Source organism: Euprymna scolopes, chromosome 13 (assembly GCF_053919585.1).
Source record: "Euprymna scolopes isolate OS-2025 chromosome 13, ASM5391958v1, whole genome shotgun sequence".
Classification (NCBI taxonomy): Eukaryota; Metazoa; Mollusca; class Cephalopoda; order Sepiida; family Sepiolidae; genus Euprymna; species Euprymna scolopes.
In genome coordinates, this window is record NC_136494.1 from 72485074 (window position 1) to 72504542 (window position 19469).

At 33.1% G+C, this 19469-nt stretch overlaps 1 protein-coding gene across 1 annotated transcript in view; it reads right to left on the bottom strand.

Moving 5' to 3' along the window:
* LOC145292069 (corticotropin-releasing factor receptor 1-like) overlaps positions 1-19469 on the bottom strand; it is a 670744-nt gene that overhangs the window by 111447 nt on the left and 539828 nt on the right. The window contains exons 4-5 of the mRNA XM_080138124.1: positions 17708-17820; positions 15276-15402 (exon numbers count right to left, since the gene is read on the bottom strand). Coding sequence (XP_079994250.1) covers positions 15276-15402; positions 17708-17820 — 240 coding nt within the window. The remainder of the gene's footprint in view (positions 1-15275; positions 15403-17707; positions 17821-19469) is intronic.

Consider the following 19469-nt stretch of genomic DNA (forward strand, 5'->3'; position numbering starts at 1 on the left):
AACTTGTTTTAAATAGCATATCCTTTTCTCAGGCAAAATTTGACAAAAATATTTTCGTCAGTCTCTCATGCTTACATCTGAAATAGCATTTATTTGATATGCAAAGCTTGTTTCAAATTGCATATCTTTTGTCGTCTCTGATTTAGTTTGAAATCATAGTTTATTTGAAATAACCGTGTTAGATGCATCCTTGATAACAGTTCTTTCCCATGTTAATATATATGTCTGAAATAGAATTTCCATCAATAAACGCGTTGATTAAAAGGACGCATGTTAAGAAATATCTCCCTTTCTTTCTTGTATTTGATAACAAATTCGGCTTTCAGCTAAAGATTCGATAAGTTGGTATCAAAGTGTATTCGAAGATGTTTTTGCTTGCAGTTTTCCGTAAATGTGTCTGAAATAATGGATCTATTAGCTTGAATAATGTTTTGCATCTAAGAAACTGCTTGTTTTGTTTTTTTAGCGGATAATCGTATTTGTTTCTGAGGCTGATTTACCATTAGATATCGTTAATGATCGAGTTTTTTAGTATTTATATTTTTTTCTTTCTTTTTTACTGTTACGTGTTATGGACCACATCTCAAACACATTACGTGAAATCTCGTCAAACAAGATCTAAGCCTATTTATACATCAACTCTTCTATGTGACGAAACAGATAAGATGGCTTGTTGTTTTTTCCCTACTTCCTTTATTCCATTGTTTTAAATTTATTACGTTTTTATATCATTTTGGTGTCATTTGTACTTTCTTCTCAAACTAGATATTCGTTCTTTCTAATAATATCTTTCTGCCACTTCTACAGTATAGAACCCATATTGGCATGAATGTTTCAGATCCTTTCTGATTTCAGTTTACGGCACAAAGTGTAAATGGCCGAACCATTGACGAATAAAAAATTAGAACCAATATTAAATGAAAAAAAACTTTTTAATTTTGTCTCTTGACTTAAGATTAGGGTTATTAAACCTCCCCCCTCCATCACCTCCGTAGTTTTTGTTTTTAACTTTCTCATAATTTCGTCTTAGCTGGAAATGAGGCATCCTTCTGAATGCCAGAAATTCACCCGCTGTCTCGTACATTCAAACTAAAAGATCGTTTTAAGCTTCTAACCGTCCATCCGCGTGCAATTGTTTGTATTAGGTTGGTGCAAAATAATATCGTTTTCTCATATATGCTACTTTTATATATGATTTCTGAATTAATTCATCGATATATATATATATATATATAGCCATGTTATTTAGCATTTTTAAGCGCGTTTTTCGCTCTATCGAATCGTGTTGCTCGTTACCTTTCTTAATCTCTTCATTCATTCATTTTTTTAATTTTCTTTTGCAGGATTTTCGACAGCATGGACAAAATTCAACTTCGCACGATTTTCTTGTTCCAGTTCAAACTAGGCTGAAAAGCTGCCGAGACATCACATGATATCAATAATGCGTTTGGCCCAAGTATCACTAAGGAAAATGTGGCACAACGATGGTTCAAGAAATTTCACAATGGTGACTAGAGCTTCGAAGATGAAGACGGTGGCGGCCGGCCGACAATGACTGATAACCAACATTTGAAAGTCTTAATTGAATCCGATCCTCGCAAAACCACACGAGTTGCTGTTGAACTCGACGTCGACCACTCAACAGTCGTTCGCCATTTAAAGCAAATAGGAAAGTAAAAAAAAGTTGGATAAATGGGTGCCGCATGTATGGAACGATAATAAAAAAAAATCGTCGTTTGGAGGTGTCTTCTACGCTCCTTCTGCGCAACAAAACCACCCATTTCTCGAACAGATTGTGACGTGTGATGAGAAGTGGGTCCTCTACGACAACAGGCGACGTTCGGCGCAGTAGTCGAATGCCGGAGAAGCTCCAAAACACTTCCCGAACCCGAAATTACACTAAAAAAAACGTTATAGTGACTATTTCGTTGCCTGCGGCCGGTCTCGTCCATCACAACTTCTTGAATCCAATCGAAACGATTACGGCGGAGAAGTACTGCCGACAAATGGACGAAATGCCCCAGAAGCTTTAATGTGTATGCCCGATATTGATAAATATGAAGGGACCAATTCTCCTCCATGACAACGCTCGCCCGTATGTTGCTCAACTGACCCTGCAGAAGCAGAACGAATTGGGCTACGAGACTCTGCTTCATCCGCCATATTCACTGGACCTCTCGTGCGCCGATTATCACTTTTTCAAAGGCGAGATGATATCGAATCGGCCTTCAATAACTCCATCGCTTCCAGAACTCCGAATTCCTATGCTAATGGGATGAATAAACTTGTTTCTCGTAGGAAAAAATGTATCGATTCCAATGGTTCTTATTTCGATTAATACAGATTATTATGAAAGGATTATTATCTTTTGAAGTTTAACGTCAAAAAACGACATCACTTTTGCACCAACATAATATCGCTCTTACACTTGGTATACCGAGTTTATTTGTTAATTTTTTAAATTACTTTTCATGGGTCCGGTTGTTCCGATAATTACTGGAATAGTTTAATAATGTTTTTTAAATCAAAACGTGGACCAACTTTTTTTTATTTTTGAGACTGATTTTTTACACAACTGCTGTGTTTTTACCTCTAAATTTAACTTTACACATAGTTAAGCTATTTGGTTTTGAATTCACTGGCTTACTGCAGCCAGCCTTTTTGCATGTTTGTCGTGGTTTTCAATTTTCTGTTCTGTAAATTGAAATTAGAAACAGTCGGAAACATGCATATCGATGTGGACCGTGTCTGTGTAGAAGCGACGTTTTTTTTCTTTTTTCTTTTTTTTTCATAAAAAGGTACTTTACCAATGCCTTCCGTCGTCGTCGTCTTCTTCTTCTTCTTCTTCTTCTTCTTCTTGTTATTATTATTATTATTATTATTATTATTAACTCAATAGGAGTATCCACACAAACCATCATCACAGATTGTTCTTTGAGAACAAGTTGTGGTGTTTCCTGGAATCTGAGTGACAACAAGCCTCCTCAGATTTCCAATACTCCCCAGCTCTTTCGATAACCTTTGCAAAATATTTTGCATTATCACAACAGCCGCTTACCATTGATTTCTTGCTGGCGGCGACCATTGGTCATCACTTGAATTTGGGTGGCAATAAGCCTACCCAAGGTCCCAGTTTTCTTTGCACATCTCCAACGGAGATCTGGCTAGTGCTTTATCCTTACGGTCTTCCCCTCCTCCTTGACCTTCATTATTTGGTGTGGTACCTGTTTATGATGATACTAAAAAAAAAAAAAATTAGGCGCAGTTTTTATCATTTATACAGTTTCAGTTTTCTATGATTTCATGTAATGTTACTTTGTGTTTTGCATCTGTAGCCGTTTCTGTATTCAGTTTGTAGTTTATTTGTGGTGTTAGTTTCCACATTAAATGGTTTTCCTTAATATTTCTGCAGTTTTCATTATTGAAATTCGTTGTATTTCCGTGGATCCCAATTTCTCCCATTATTTTTTTTTTCAAAGTTTTTTTTTAATCTTTCCTGGCGTTGCTACTATTAGTAGTGTTATTTTCACTTTCTTCGTTATTATTATTAATATTATAATTATTATCATAATTATTATTATCATCATTATTTATCTTATTATTATCATTATTATTATTATTAATATTATTATCATTATTATTACTATTTTTATTATTATAATTATAATTATTATTATTTTTTATTATTATTATTATCATTATTATTATTATTATCATTATCATTATTATTATTGATATAATTATTATTATTAATATAAGTATTATCATTATCAATATTATAATAATTATTATTAATATTATTATCATTATTATTATCATTATGATGATTATTATTACCATTATTATTGTCAATCTTATTATCATTATTATAATTATCATTATTATTATCATTATTATCATTATCGTTATTATTATTATAATTATGATTATTATCCTCTTTATTATAATTATAATTATCATTATTATTGTCAATATTATTATTATTATTATTATTATACTCATTATTATTAGCATCATTATTATTATCATTATATTTATTAATATTATCATTATTATTATCATTATTATATCATTGTTTATTATCATGAAAATTTTATATGTATTATCATTATAATTGTTAATTATCATGATAATTTTATATGTATAATTGTTTATTATCATGATAAGTTTATATGTATTATCATTATAATTGTTTATTATCATTATAACTTTATATGTATTATCATTATAATTGTTTATTATTATTATATTTTTATATGTATTATCATTATCATTGTTTATTATCATTATAATTTTATATGTATTATAATTATAATTGTTTATTATCATTATAATTTTATAAGTATTATCATAATAATTGTTTATTATCATGAGAATTGAATATGTATTATCATTATAATTGTTTATTATCATTATAATTTTATAAGTAATATCATTATAATTGTTTATTATCATTATAATTTTATATGTATTATCATTATAATTGTTTATTATCGTGATAAGTTTATATGTATTATCATTATAATTGTTTATTATAATGATAATGTTATATGTATTATCATTATAATTGTGTATTATCATTATAATTTTATATGTATTATAATTATAATTGTTTATTATCATTATAATTTTATATGTATTATCATTATAATTGTTTATTATCATTATAATTTTATATGTAGTATCATTATAATTGTTTATTATCATGATAATTTTATATGTATTATCATTATAATTGTTTATTATCATGATAACTTTATATGTATTATCATTATAATTGTTTATTATCATTTAATTTTATATGCATTATCATTATCATTGTTTATTATCATTATAATTTTATATGTATTATCATTATAATTGTTTATTATCATTATAATTTTATATGTATTATCATTATAATTGTTTATTATCATTATAATTTTATATGTATTATCATTATCATTGTTTATTATCATTATAATTTTATATGTATTATCATTATAATTGTTTATTATCATTATAATTTTATTTGTATTGTCATTATAATTGTTTATTATCATTATAATTTTACATGTATTATCATTATAATTGTTTATTATCATTATAATTTTATATGTATTATAATTATAATTGTTTATTATCATAATAATTTTATAAGTATTATCATAATAATTGTTTATTATCATGAGAATTTTATATGTATTATCATTATAATTGTTTTTTATCATTATAAGTTTGTATGTATTATCATTATAATTGTTTATTATCATTATAATTTTATATGTATTATCATTATAATTGTTTATTATCATTATAATTTTATATGTATTATCATTATAATTGTTTATTATCATTGTAATGTTATATGTATTATCATTATAATTGTTTATTATCATTATTATAATTATTATTATTATTAGTTGTGTTTTTTTACTTTCTTTATTATTATTATTATTATTATTATTATTATTATTATTATTATTATTATTATTATCTCGTAGAGTCGATGTGAAAAGAAGTTTCTCCAGAATTTTAGCAGTTGACTGCGTTATCGTATCACCCGTTTTCCATTTATTTCGAGCTGGTAAGGAGCAGTGACTTTTCCTGAAATTTGGGTGACGATAAGCCTCCCCAAGTCCAATCACTATTTGCATTCATATTTACTCATTAGAGGTTCTCGCACTAGCCATTACCGGTGATCCACTAATAGCCAAACACGTGGTGTTACATGGGATCCGGGTGACAGTAAGTCTTCAAATGTCTCCAGCATTCTCTACTTCTTCCTATCACTGTTACTCATTACTTTACGTTTTCACAACGGCCGTGCACCATAGAATCAGCACTGATGAAAAATCTTATCATTCTTTGGAATAGGAGTTACAATAAATCTAGTCAAGATTCTAGTATTTGCCGTCCCTTTACAGTGGAGGTGCGGATAGTGCTTTTCCGCCTCAGTCTTTCCATCTTTTAATATCCTTTAAAAGTATTTTCTGTGATGGGAAAATATTTTGCAACCACCGCTTTTTTTTGTGTGCGTGTGTTTGGTGAATATTATCATTGGCTCACAAGGAGCGTTCACACAGGTTTTCAACGATCTCTCCCTGAAAACAGCCTGTGGTGTTCCTTGGAAGATGAGTGACAACAAGTCTCCCCAGGTTTCCAGTATTCTCCACCTCTTTCGATAAAATTAGCAAATAAATCTGCATTGATTTCTCGTTAGTAGCGGCTATTGGTGTTCCCTGGAATTTGAGTGGCAATAAGCCTCCCTATACTCGGTTATTTGGTCTCACTCTTTTGGGGAAGGGCAGTGATATGGCAATGGGGGTGGGGGTGGGTTAGAGAACTTATCGATATGCGATTTTAGTGTTCTAGGTTCGATGTAGTGTTTCATGTTTTGCCTTTGCAGCAGTTTGTCTGGTCTGCGTTCGTGGCTCCTGTGTGGTAGTTTCCACATTCAAGAGGTTTTCTTAATATTTCAGCTGTTTTCATTATTTTTGTTCGTTGTATTTTTCCAGTCATTCCTTTTTTTCAAAATGTTTGGAGATTATTCGTAGTGTTCGTACTATTATAGGTATTATTTTGATTTTCTTCATCTTCCATATCCCTTTCAGCACTCTTGCTAGCTTTGTGTATTTGCTCCATTTCTCCTTTGCTTTGATATTCACCCTGTAGTCAGCTGGAACAGCAAAGTCTGCGATTTGACAGGATTTTTCTTTCTTGTTAATTATTACGACATCTGGTCTTCTTGCTTGGATGGGTTTATCAGTTTGTATGTCTATGTCCCATAGGACTTTGTGATTCTCGTTTTCAAGTACTGTTCCGGCTTGTGTTTATACCACTTGTCTGTGCGTTCGAGATGCAGCTGATTGCATGATTCCCAGTGTACTACCTTCCCACTTGGTCGTGTTTTTTTCTTGTACTCCTTTTAGGCCAGTTTGCGGCATTCACTTATTATATGGTTTATCGTCTCGTCTCTTTGTCCACAGAGTCTGAATTTGCTATTTTCTTGTGTTTTGTTAATCTTTGATTTGATGTGGTTGGTTCTTATCGAGTTGACTTGTGCTGCAGTTACTAGGGATTAAGTTTCTCGGCTTATGAGTCCTTTTCGCATCCATGTACAGGTGTTTTCGTTATTTTCATCTTTTGTCATCCTTATGAATCTTCTTAGTTGTTTTCTTCCCACTTTTATTTTCTTGTCATATCTTTTGTCTCTCTGTTTTCTGTTTGATTGATTTTTAAGTGTCCGTCGCTGCTATTATTATTATTATTATTATTATTATTATTATTATTATTATTATTATTATTATTATTGGCTCACAAGGAGCTTCCACACAAGTCATCAAAAATCTCTCCTTGAAAACAATCGGTGATGTTCCCTGGAAGCTTAGTGACAACAAGTCTCTCCAGATGTCCAATACGCTCCACCTCTTTCGATAACATTTGCAAATGATTTTGCATTATCGCAACAGCCGCTTACAATTGATTTCCCGCTAGCAGCGGCTATTGGTATCTACTGGAATTTGAGTGGCAATAAGCATCCCTAGAGTCCCAGTTCTCTTGGCACTTGTCCAGCGGTGGTCTGGTCAGCGCTCTCTCCTTGGTCTTCCCATCCTCCTTAACTCTTTGTCGTCTATTTGGTCTCATTCTTTTTGGGGGGAATGCGGTGATTGGGTGATCGGGGGGTATGGGGTAGAGAACTTATAGATATACAGCTTCAGTGTTCTTGGTTCCATGTAACGCTTCATCATCATCATTATTGATTCCATGTAACGCTTCATCATCATCATTATTGGTTCAATGTAACGCTTAATCATCATCATTATTGGCTCCAACTAACGCTTCATCATCATCATTATTGGTTCCATGTAAGGCTTCATCATCATCATTATTGGTTCCATGTAACGCTTCATCATCATCATTATTGGTTCAATGTAACGCTTAATCATCATTATTATTGGCTCCAACTAACGCTTCATCATCATCATTATTGGTTCCATGTAAGGCTTCATCATCATCATTATTGGTTCCATGTAACGCTTCATCATCATCATTATTGGTTCAATGTAACGCTTAATCATCATCATTATTGGCTCCAACTAACGCTTCATCATCATCATTATTGGTTCCATGTAAGGCTTCATCATCATCATTATTGGTTCCATGTAACGCTTCATCATCATCATTATTGGTTCAATGTAACGCTTAATCATCATCATTATTGGCTCCAACTAACGCTTCATCATCATCATTATTGGTTCCATGTAAGGCTTCATCATCATCATTATTGGTTCCATGTAACGCTTCATCATCATCATTATTGGTTCAATGTAACGCTTAATCATCATCATTATTGGCTCCAACTAACGCTTCATCATCATCATTATTGGTTCCATGTAAGGCTTCATCATCATCATTATTGGTTCGATGTAACGCTTCATTATCATCATCATCATCATCATCATCATTATTGTTCTCATGTAACGCTTCATGATCATCATTATTGGTTCCATGTAACGCTTCATCATCATCATTCTTGGTATCATGTAACGCTTCATAATCATCATTATTGGTTCCATGTAACGCTTAATCATCATCATTATTGGTTCCATGTAAGGCTTCATCATCATCATTCTTGGTCTCATGTAACGCTTAATCATCATCATTATTGGTTCCATGTAACGCTTCATCATCATCATTATTGGTTCCATGTAACGCTTCATCATCATCATTATTTGTTCCATGTAACGCTTCATCATTATCATTATTTGTTCCATGTAACGCTTCATCATTATCATTATCGGTTCCATGTAACGCTTCATTATTATTATTATTATTATTATTATTATTATTATTATTTATTTTATATATATATTTTCACTAATTTGATCAGCATGCTTGTTGTATATTTATCCTTCCCCTTCTTCTTTTAATACTACCACTATTACTACTACTATTGTAATATATTGCATATTCTTGGAAGTATTGAATAACAAACCAAAAAATATATGGCCGTGGAAGTTTGGAGGTTATGGAAGGTCGATGGGCAGGCTCAAACAAGGAATAAATGACTAATATATGTTTACGTTTTTACTGCGGTTGGCGAATCTTTCTTGGCTGTGACATAAAATAGACTACGGCAAAAATCCTCTATTTAAGCCAATTAAACTACCGGCTTTCAACTATTCTGTTTGACATTTATATAAAAGGGATAGCAACTTGAAAAGGAAACCATTATTTCAGTCTTTGTTATGACACGGAATGAAGAAATCGTCTAGGGCTATCATTTTTTTTGGGGGGGGGGGGGTACTTATGTGTTTTTGATACCGCGCTGAAATAATAACGTTATTATTTCGAAAGCCATTCTCAACATCGGAAGGGAGGGTGTTTTGTAACTATTCTGTGTTTCCTGCGCACAATTTAATAAAAAAAAAGAAGATATCGTGAAACTTGAATTTAACCTTAAAAACTATTTAAAATTAGCGCGGTACCAACAATATATAAGCACCATTTTTTTTGTTACCAAGAATATTTTGATATAACACTACTAATACAACCACCACAACTACTACTACTACTAATTATCATCATTATTATTATTATTATTATTATTATTATTATTGTTATTGTTATTATTGTTATTATTATTATTATTATTATTATTATTATTATTTTTGTAGATATATAAGAAAATTTCTATCACCTCCCCTCTAATAAATACACAACCAACCAACCAACCAACCAACCATACAACTTGGGTGCATTGGCTGGAATCGAACCCGAAATCAAACCTCATGAAAAAAAACAATATATATATATATATATATATATATATATATATATATATATATATATATATATATATATAAACTTCAGTTTCTTCAGCGATAATCGAAACCGAAACCAAAACCTATGAAGAACTCTTGATAAAATTATTTATAATTTTTTTTTTTAAATAGATGACTTAAGTTCACTTAAGTTCCATCTGCTATAATCGAAACCGAAACGAAAACATATGAAGCATTCTTGGTGAAATTATGTACTGCGAGAAATGGAAGTACATAATTAAACGAGCCTGGATGTAAGCGTGACACAAAAAAAAGAACACACACGCTATCGTATTAATATATAGATAGTAATTCCTATTCATGCTTTTCCGTCTGCATCATTATTCTATTTCCCTCTCTCATCATTTACTACTAAAATATTACTAAAATTATGCCTACTACTTCTCATTATTCCTTACTAGCGGGGGTACCCGGCGTTGCCCGAGTGTTTGTTTTCGGGACGGGGGGGGGGAGTTTTAAAAAATGTTATGGTAAGTAAGTAGGAAGGATCAAACCCGGAGTCATGAGTAAAAGTAGGAAAATAAAGTGTGAAAAAAAAAAAACATCTGCAACGTTAACAGTTCGGCCACCAAGAAAAGTCCATTCCAGTTGTTTAGGAAAAAAAAAAAAAAAAAAAACGACTACGGTTGGTCGGTGCGAACGTGAAAATATAATGTGAATTATCCAGCACGCTAACCACTACGCCACAGAGCACTGCAGCTTAGTTTAGTGATTTTAAATAACTTTACATGAAAGAACTACGAAGCCAAACCGGTGTTCTCTTCTCAACTGTTCCTTGTGAACGATCCCCAAACGGTGTTAAGTGGTGGCAGGGGGAGGAGGAATTTATTAGAGAGAAAATATTTTACCACTTCCATTGATATTAACCGATTTTGGCCGTGACTTCTCAGCAGAAAAAGTATAGAAATCTAAGATTATCGAGGAATTTGAGAAATAATAAGGCTATAACACACCTCAGATATTGTTCTGCCGTTTGTGCATATATCATATTTGCATGAAATATCTTGATTTTTAATCCTATTAAGGTCAAAATCCGACGGGAAAAAATGAGTTCATTTTATTTATATAGAAAGAGAAGAGAAGAGAAGAGAAGAGATGATATCTCCCTTCATCAACAGATGTTTTACTGATTTTCTTCTACTTTATCTCCTCCCCCATCACCTCCTCCCATTCATCCTCCCTCTACAAATTCTTCTTTTTTTAATCTTCCTCCACTTAAATATGGCCGACATTTTTTGTTCTACTTATTTTTAACGTATTTGATTGCTTTTTATTATTCTGATTAACATGTATATCTCCAAATCCTCTGCCATATATCTTCTGCCTTTTAGCCCACCCATTTCTTCTTTTATTTTTTTCTTCTTTTTATATAGGATTTTCTGTGTGGTTGAAAATTGTTTCAAGTACACATGATAACTAGGGCTAGGACAACAGCATGTTATTTTCATTGTTTTGACTATCGAGTGTGTATCAGTTGTTATCTTATAAGCTTTTATATCGAGTGATGTGGTTCTCCGTTGATTAACTGTGTCTAACTGTGTCGGATATATACTCGAGAGTCAAGTCAATGAAAAGAATATGTTGTTTTCATAGCCCTAATGATAGCACACAGTTATGATGCCAGCATAATAGAACTTTGGCTTAATTCGTCTATTTACCAACACGTGGAACCAATGTAAAGACATTTTTTACCAAAGAACAATGCCTATTGTAAACGTTTACTTACGAATCATAATATGAAAACAAGTTGCTAATGTTAAACACTCGTTCGTGAACCGTTAAAATGATCTTCTGTTTACTGCACTTCTAATTATTTTAAACGTCGGTCAATTTCCCACAGCTCTGACCCCTAATCCTTCCTGGTGAATAGGAAGTAGTATTACAATTACTACTATTTTGTTTTGGGGTAATTATTTGCAAACGTTAAAAATTAGAAAGAAATTAGAAAATTGCCTGATGTTGCTATGTAACGTTGTCCGGGAACCAAGACGCTTACACATGATAAGTTAACCTTTCATAAGGAACATAGGATAAATAATAACTCGACTCCTTTTTGTTTAACTACGAGGTTTATTTCCTCATTCTCTGGCCAAGCGTGACTTCTTCTTACGTCACCCACGCATCTGTCATAATCGACTTCTCTAGCTTGCTCTCTCTCTCTTTCTTTCTCTCTCTCTCTCTCTCTCTCTCTCTCTATTTCTCTCTCTCTCCTTTATATAGTCTTTCTTTTTCCATACCGTGACGTCGTTTGCCACACGGCTCGGTAGTTGCATACGCGCGTCTGTTACAGCCAAAGTTTTTCTTTGCCAATTATAAAATAAATGATTATTAAATGTTTTTTTCCGTCATTCTATTTATTTAACAAGTTTTAAACACCTACACTTTGCATACTTTTAATCTGAATGTAATTTTAACGCATCAATTTTTTACAATTTTTAATGCACATATTTACAGAAGGGGCATTCGTTTTATTTTATTTAAAAAATATTCAGATGTTAATTATTTTGTACGAAAAGATAATTTACTTTGAAATGTTTAAAATTAATTTTTCCTCAATGTGGTTTCCTGTATGAAGGTTATAGGAATAAAGAATGTTTTCAACAAATTAAATATTCGCCTGCGTTTAAAACTATATACACTAAAAAGTAAATACCAATAAGAGCGGGAAATAATAATCACAATGTGAAAAATCTCCAACATTAATAGAATTTTAGAAATGTAGCACTAAATATTTAGTAATAATTAACTATAAAAATGAAAAAAACGGTGAGGATCAAATACTTTACACACACGCACACACACACACAAACACACACACACACATATATATATATATATATATATATATATATATATATATATATATATATATATATGGGAAAAGTACTTCAAGGTGGTTATTAGTGTCAAAAACATTTGAGTTGTAAGTACGTAGTTGAGAAGTGAAAATCCACTACTAGTGTAATCATTTTTTTTAGTTTGGCTTTGATAATTTTACTTTTTTTGTGATTTTTGCGAAAACTTGCGCGACACTATTTTTCGGACATGACAAAAATCCTATTTTATTAAGAGCTATGTCTATGCATATGTTGCTATATGCAAATTTTCTGCTTTACACTTAACTCTCATCATTAGAATAAATTATCTGTTCTATTCTACTGATAAAACAATTAAGTTTTATGAGGTAAAATGCATTCAAAATAAGTCGCTTGTTTGGCACGGAAGAAGCGAGAAAGTCTCAGCATCAGAAGCATTGCCATGGATTTGAAGCTGTCGAAATAAAGGGTTGAATACATGCTGAAGACAAACTCCGAGCGGAAAAAGAAGAGAGGACGGAAAAGATCAATTGGCAAGAGGACTGAAACGAGAATGAAGAGGACTGTGACACAGCTTTTCACATCTGGAGAAAAAGTTACAGCAAGAAAAATGAAGGAAAAATGTGAATTTGATGTAAACGTCCGAACAGTACAAAGAACGCTGCATAGGATTGGTTTGAAATATGCAAAGGTTAAGAAAACAATTACACTAACAAAGAAACACAAAGGAGCAAGACTGCAGTATGCTAAAAGGTGGTTAACAAAGCACGTTGACTTTAAGAAGGTTATATTTACTGATGAGAAGCGTTTCAAGTTTGATGGGCCCGATGGATGGTGTACTTGTCGAGAAGGGGTGCGCCTGTTGTACTGAACAAATGACAGATGAAAGGATGAGGAGGAGGAGGAGGAGGAGGAGGAGGAAGAGGAGGAGGAGGAGGAGTCGTGGTTTGGAGTATGATCTTTACTAATGGAAATATATGGTTAGAGTGGCTAAAAGGACGGCAGAACAGCGAAAGCTACAAACAGTTGCTGAACGAGAAAGCCCTACCAAGGATAAGAAGAGAGATAGGGAATGATTTCGTTCTACAGCAAGACAATTGCAGCATCCAAGTGTCAAAACTCATGAAAGAATGGATGGCTAAAGTGAATATGACTACTTTTGAATGGCCTGCAAAAAGCCCAGATCTAAATTTAATGGAAAATGTTTGGGAAATGCTAGCGCTTTGTCTATGATGGGAACGAATACTAGATGCCAAAAAACAACTAATAGAAACACGTAGAGATGTTATTGTGCATATGTTTGATAATTATGAAGAGAGATTGATATAAGTTATTGAGAAGAAAGGTGATATTACAGAATATTAACAGTTTTTCAACGATGTCCGAAAAATAATGTCGCGTGTGTTTTGTAAAACATGATGAAAATTAAATATTTTTCCTTACCTAATCGATTTTTCTCCATTTTTATAACAGGTATTGTCTTTATATGTTTATGCTATTCTATTGAAGGAATTTCGCCACTCTATGGTACTCGGAAAGTCGAATACTAAAGTGTCTGAAAAATATTGTCGGGCCCCTATATATATATATATATATATATATTGTATTTTTTAGAGGAATTAAACCTGGAGTCTTAAGAGAAGAGTTTATTTTAATTTATTAGTAAATGTATTAATACTTTGAAAAGAAAACAGTGCCCAGGATACCTATAGCTCTATATTATATATATATATATATATATATATATATATATATATATATATATATAAGTGAGAATGTGCATGAAGACACTTTTCTCAACCTATATACTCAACAAGTTTTTGTCTACAGGCTTGAAAATAGGTATATGGTAGATTCAGACACGTGGAAAACTTTTTTAATCGTTTTCCATTTGAAGGAAAGAACTGTTGAGGGGTGAAAATTGAAACATTGATACTTGTAGGTTATATAATTTTTATCTGTTTGTCAACTGTTTCACGAATGCGCATGCGCGAATCGTTCACACGACAGATTATTGATGTTACGAATAAGTAGGTTTGAAAATACGTCTTAGAGACCTTGATAAGCTGGCCTCATTGTTATCGTACTTGACTCCCGGTCTTTAGGTTTTGGATTCAGCTCGAGTACTGTGTCTTTACTTGCAAGAAGGGAACTGTTTAGAAAGAAAAACATGATACTCGCAGGCACATGTCTAAGTTATTTTCTGTTTTTGTTTGTGTGTGCGTGTGTGTGTGTGTGTGTTTTAACTTTATTTCTAAAGGAATTTAACGTTACGTTTAATAACTACGGTATTTCTGTTTATAGTAAGTAAGAAACTTGTAATAAGTAAAATATAATACTGATGCGTATGTTATGGCTGAGCAACGCCGGTCGGCCTGCTCCTAATTACCAAAATTAAACTTCTCGAAACCAGCATGCACGTATCAGGAAGTTTCATTGGATGCGAATAGTGACGATGAAGAAGTGTTCATGAAGTTAAATTAATTCCCATTGGTCCCTGATGTGCTGCGTCATTAATAGTCCCAGGCACACGTTTCCTTTTACCCATTCAGGGTTTAATGTTATTGGCAATAAACTTAGGTGATAAACAATATCCGAGTAAAGATTGGAAAAGAAGTATAAAATGTCTTACCATGAGTTGTGGGTTGACCCAAATCTCGCTGTTGGAACTATGTCGCATTGTGATCCAAATGGTGTTGCGGATAATGAAGGACATTATTAAGTGGCAATGGATTTTGTTACGAAGACATCGCAGATTTCTGGCGCAAATAAAAAGAGACAATAACAAGTGCAATACAGTGACAATGAATAAATAGAAAGGTATACACAACATATAAAATTATACACAATTGACAAATAGTATCCAGATGCAAACGCAGACTATGGACGGTGTTATTTTTAGGTGATATTTTAAAGTTTACATCGATCCTGGTATCTTTTGTTCATGAAATTGTTATCTAAAAGTACAGAAAAGTCAGAGATATGTTTCTAAATAAAATAATGTTGAATTAAGACAAGAATAAGGATCTTAACCGACTGATAAAAACTAAAGGGCTGATTTCGATCGAAACCAATTTGATCTTTACCTATAGACACGCAGCTGATCCCTGTAAACAAATATAAAATAACAGACTTATTCGGATTTTCATAGCCAAGATTTATTTTTTATTAAGAGCAAGTCCACTCAACCAAATCAAGAAACTTAGAAGAACTTGAGCGGCGAATACGTGAAGTTATGGCTACCATTCTGCAAGCGTTTCTTGTTGATGCGATTTCTCGTCGACTTGAAAAGCTGGTGGCGAATAAAACCGTTATGTCTTTGTGTGTGTCTGTGTGTGTGTTTGTGCGTATATATATATATATATATATATATATATATATATATATATATATATATATATATATATGAGGTGCCTTCAATATGTCTTTTTTTTGTAAGGGTATTAAAAACTGTGGTAGACTTTTGAAAACTCGGGATGTTATTGCTCTAAACCTTATGAGATTACTGACCAATTTATTTTTTACGGTTCAAATAAACAGCTACAGCGTTAATTGGAATATATTATACTAAATCCTGATTGTTACAACTGGTGAATTTCAAAAATGCAATTTGAATGTGAGGACACTTTAGAAGGACGATATGCAATAAAATTCAGTTTTAAACTTGGAAAAAATGCCACAGAAACGTATGGAATGCTTCAGTCTGCTTTTGAACCATGTTTTTGAAGCGTTAACGTGGCATGAGAGATTCAAGGAAGGTGGGAAGAATGTGAGAAATGATGAAAGGAAGCTAGGCCACCAGATTTAATTGGCCAAATAAAGAATTTCAATGATAAGTACCGTCGCGTGTCTATAGAGACATTAAGTACACGGTTTGGTGCCAGAATGGGAACTATACACACAATTAATCAAGAGGAACTTAAGACGCAGAAGATTTGCGCGAAGTTTGTCCCAAGAGTGCTCAGAGGAAGTCAGTAACAAACACGGTGCCATGGCAGTAGGGAGATGATCGAGCTGATCATTTCAGATCCCGCAGTTCTTGATGCTCTGCTAATCAGCGATGAATGCTGGGTCAACTGCCATGACCCAGATACCAAGAGACAAAGTTCCCAGTGGAAGCATACTGGCTCTCCCAGATCCAAGAAGGTCAGGCAGAGCAAATCCACCCAGAGACTTATGATGATCCCTTTTTGACAGTACGTACATGATCGATATGCACTGGATTCCAACTGGACAGGCAGATAACAAGGAAGAATACTATGTTGAGGTTTTCAGGGTGTTCAGGATAAGATTCCATCAGAGGAGACCAGCATTCTTCCAATCAGGTTAGTAGTATTTCCATCAGGTCAATGCATCAGTCAACAACTCTAAACTTTGTTACAGACTATTTAACCAAAGTGGGCATCGAGAGAGTTCCTCGCTCTTCCTATAGTCCAGCCGTTGCTACCTGTGACTTTGGGTTAATCCCTTAGTTCAAGGAAAATCGTATAGGCTGTCGTTATGAAACAATTGAGTTGAAAGAGGCTGTTACGAGGGTCATTGACACGCTGCCACATGAGGACTTCCATGAGGTCTTCCAGAAGTTGTTGGAGCGGTACATCAAATGCATTGCAGCCAGAGGAGATTACTTCGAAGAGGACTAAAGTTTAATGCGCGTACTATCAATAAAAGTGCCCACACAAAAAAAGTCTGGAAAATTATTTCTTCGGTCATTCCTTTGTTAGTTATTACTAGGGCTATGACAATAGAATATTCTTATTGTTTTGACTCTCGAGTATATATCCGACACAGTTAGACATTGTTAATCAACCGAGAACCACATCACTCTATGTAAAAGCATATTAGATATCAACGGATACACACTCGAGAGTCAAAACAAGGAAAAGTGTATTCTGTTGACATAGCCCTAGTTATTACGCAGTGTTTATATCGGGTCCATACTCTAATTGTTTATTCTGCTTTGGGGTGATAGCAATTAGTCTTCTAGTAGGCATGTTGTGAAGTTTTTATGTTTGTATAGGCAAACATTGACATGATTTTATTTCAAGTTGACAGGATGCTTACCTGAATCCAACGAATATACAGAGCGCGGCGAGGAGAGCGATGGTCGACACGCAGAAACCGAAGTGATAAATAATGTTGATGATCAGTTGACTTCTGAATCCGTGTTCGTTTGTCTACAACCAATGAAAGAAAAAAAAAACAAATTAACACGGGCTTAATAATAACATTCCTCCAATCGCTCATAATAATGAAAACAATAGTATTTTTCGAAAATATACAGCAAATATTTTTTTTTAATTATCCAAATACACGTGTTTCATCTTTTTTTGCAAAAATCATCAGTGTTGCAGATAATTGATCTGCTGGTCACGTAATTCGAATCTCAGACCTAAGTCAGCATTTTAATATCTGTCTGAACCTCTAAATTATGTCGCTAACCCTACAAACATAGCGACATGATTTAAGATATATCTTTAAGCGAACATACATAGAAAACTGTCATAAATAGTGTTCAATAATGCGTGCGGACAGAAAACCCCATTACGCATTCAATTTGACAGCCTAATTATAATTTTCTTAAATAGTCTATTCTTGCATTTAGATGGCTGTGAATGATATAACTTTTTATTCATATCTTATTTCATTTTTTTATTTTCATTTATTTTTTTATTAAATTAGAAAGAGTTGGTTGGGAAAACTTGATATTTGCTAGGCGCTAGTAAAGACACAAGCAGACTATTAGCCGAATTTTAATCTATAAGTTATGCTCTTAAAAGTGAACAAGGTTCCTATTCCATGCAGGCTATAGCATTACAATCACACCAATACATCTGTTGATAGAGCTTAGATATCTTGTATTACAAATCCAAGACAGCAATCAGTCAAGCTGGCAAATCTGTACCTTCAACATTTTCGAACAAGAACTAGTCATATAAGACCATGTGACAAATAAGTGTTCTTAAATTAATAAGATAAGAAAGAGATTGTGTGGGGGTGTGCATTGTCTTAGTAAGAAAAAAAAACTAAGCACTGGGCGTTTTAATGTGTACCTTTGTGACATGGGTGACGGACAACGCCGGAAAATATCGGATCCGTGCAAAATCGGATTGCTGAACGATGACGTCAATCAGCCCTATATCTGATCCAAGAATCGAGATCACTAAATCGATGAGATAATATATTTTTTAAGTGGATTGGAATTGCTAAAAGTGCAGAGCAATAAAACAATCGAAATTTCGAATTGAATGTCAAATAAGCGAACAATCAGATTCTGATCAAGGAATGTGGGCGATGTCAATATAAGTTGTAAATAAAGGCGAAAGAGAGAGATAAAGACAAAGAGAGAGAGAGAGAGAGAGAGAGTAAGAGTTACACTTCTGTTGCCGTCGCACCAACAACCACACACCACCACATACTGACCCGAAATCTCTCTCTTGTCATGCTATTACTGTAGTGTAAATAAAAAATTGCTGATTTAACAAATTGTTGTTTGATTACAAAAACCGCGGATATTTGCATGTATATACTATTGGGACGCATGTTGTAAAGTGGAAATTATAATACTACACCTTTGCACCTGGCTAATAAACAAAGGAGTTCATGTTTGGTCAACAAGCAAAGCCTAGCTACTCATTAAACAATTGTAGGTGTGCAAACCGAATTTTTTGTTCGAGTCTCCATTTCCAGAAAGGTTGTCGATCACGACGATTCTCCCTTCAGTGATTTAGTGAAATTGCGTCAACAGTCAAGATGTATATCAGAATTATCCGTCTTCTAGATGAAAGGTCTGTCACGATCTACGCGTTCATCTCACTCAGAGGAA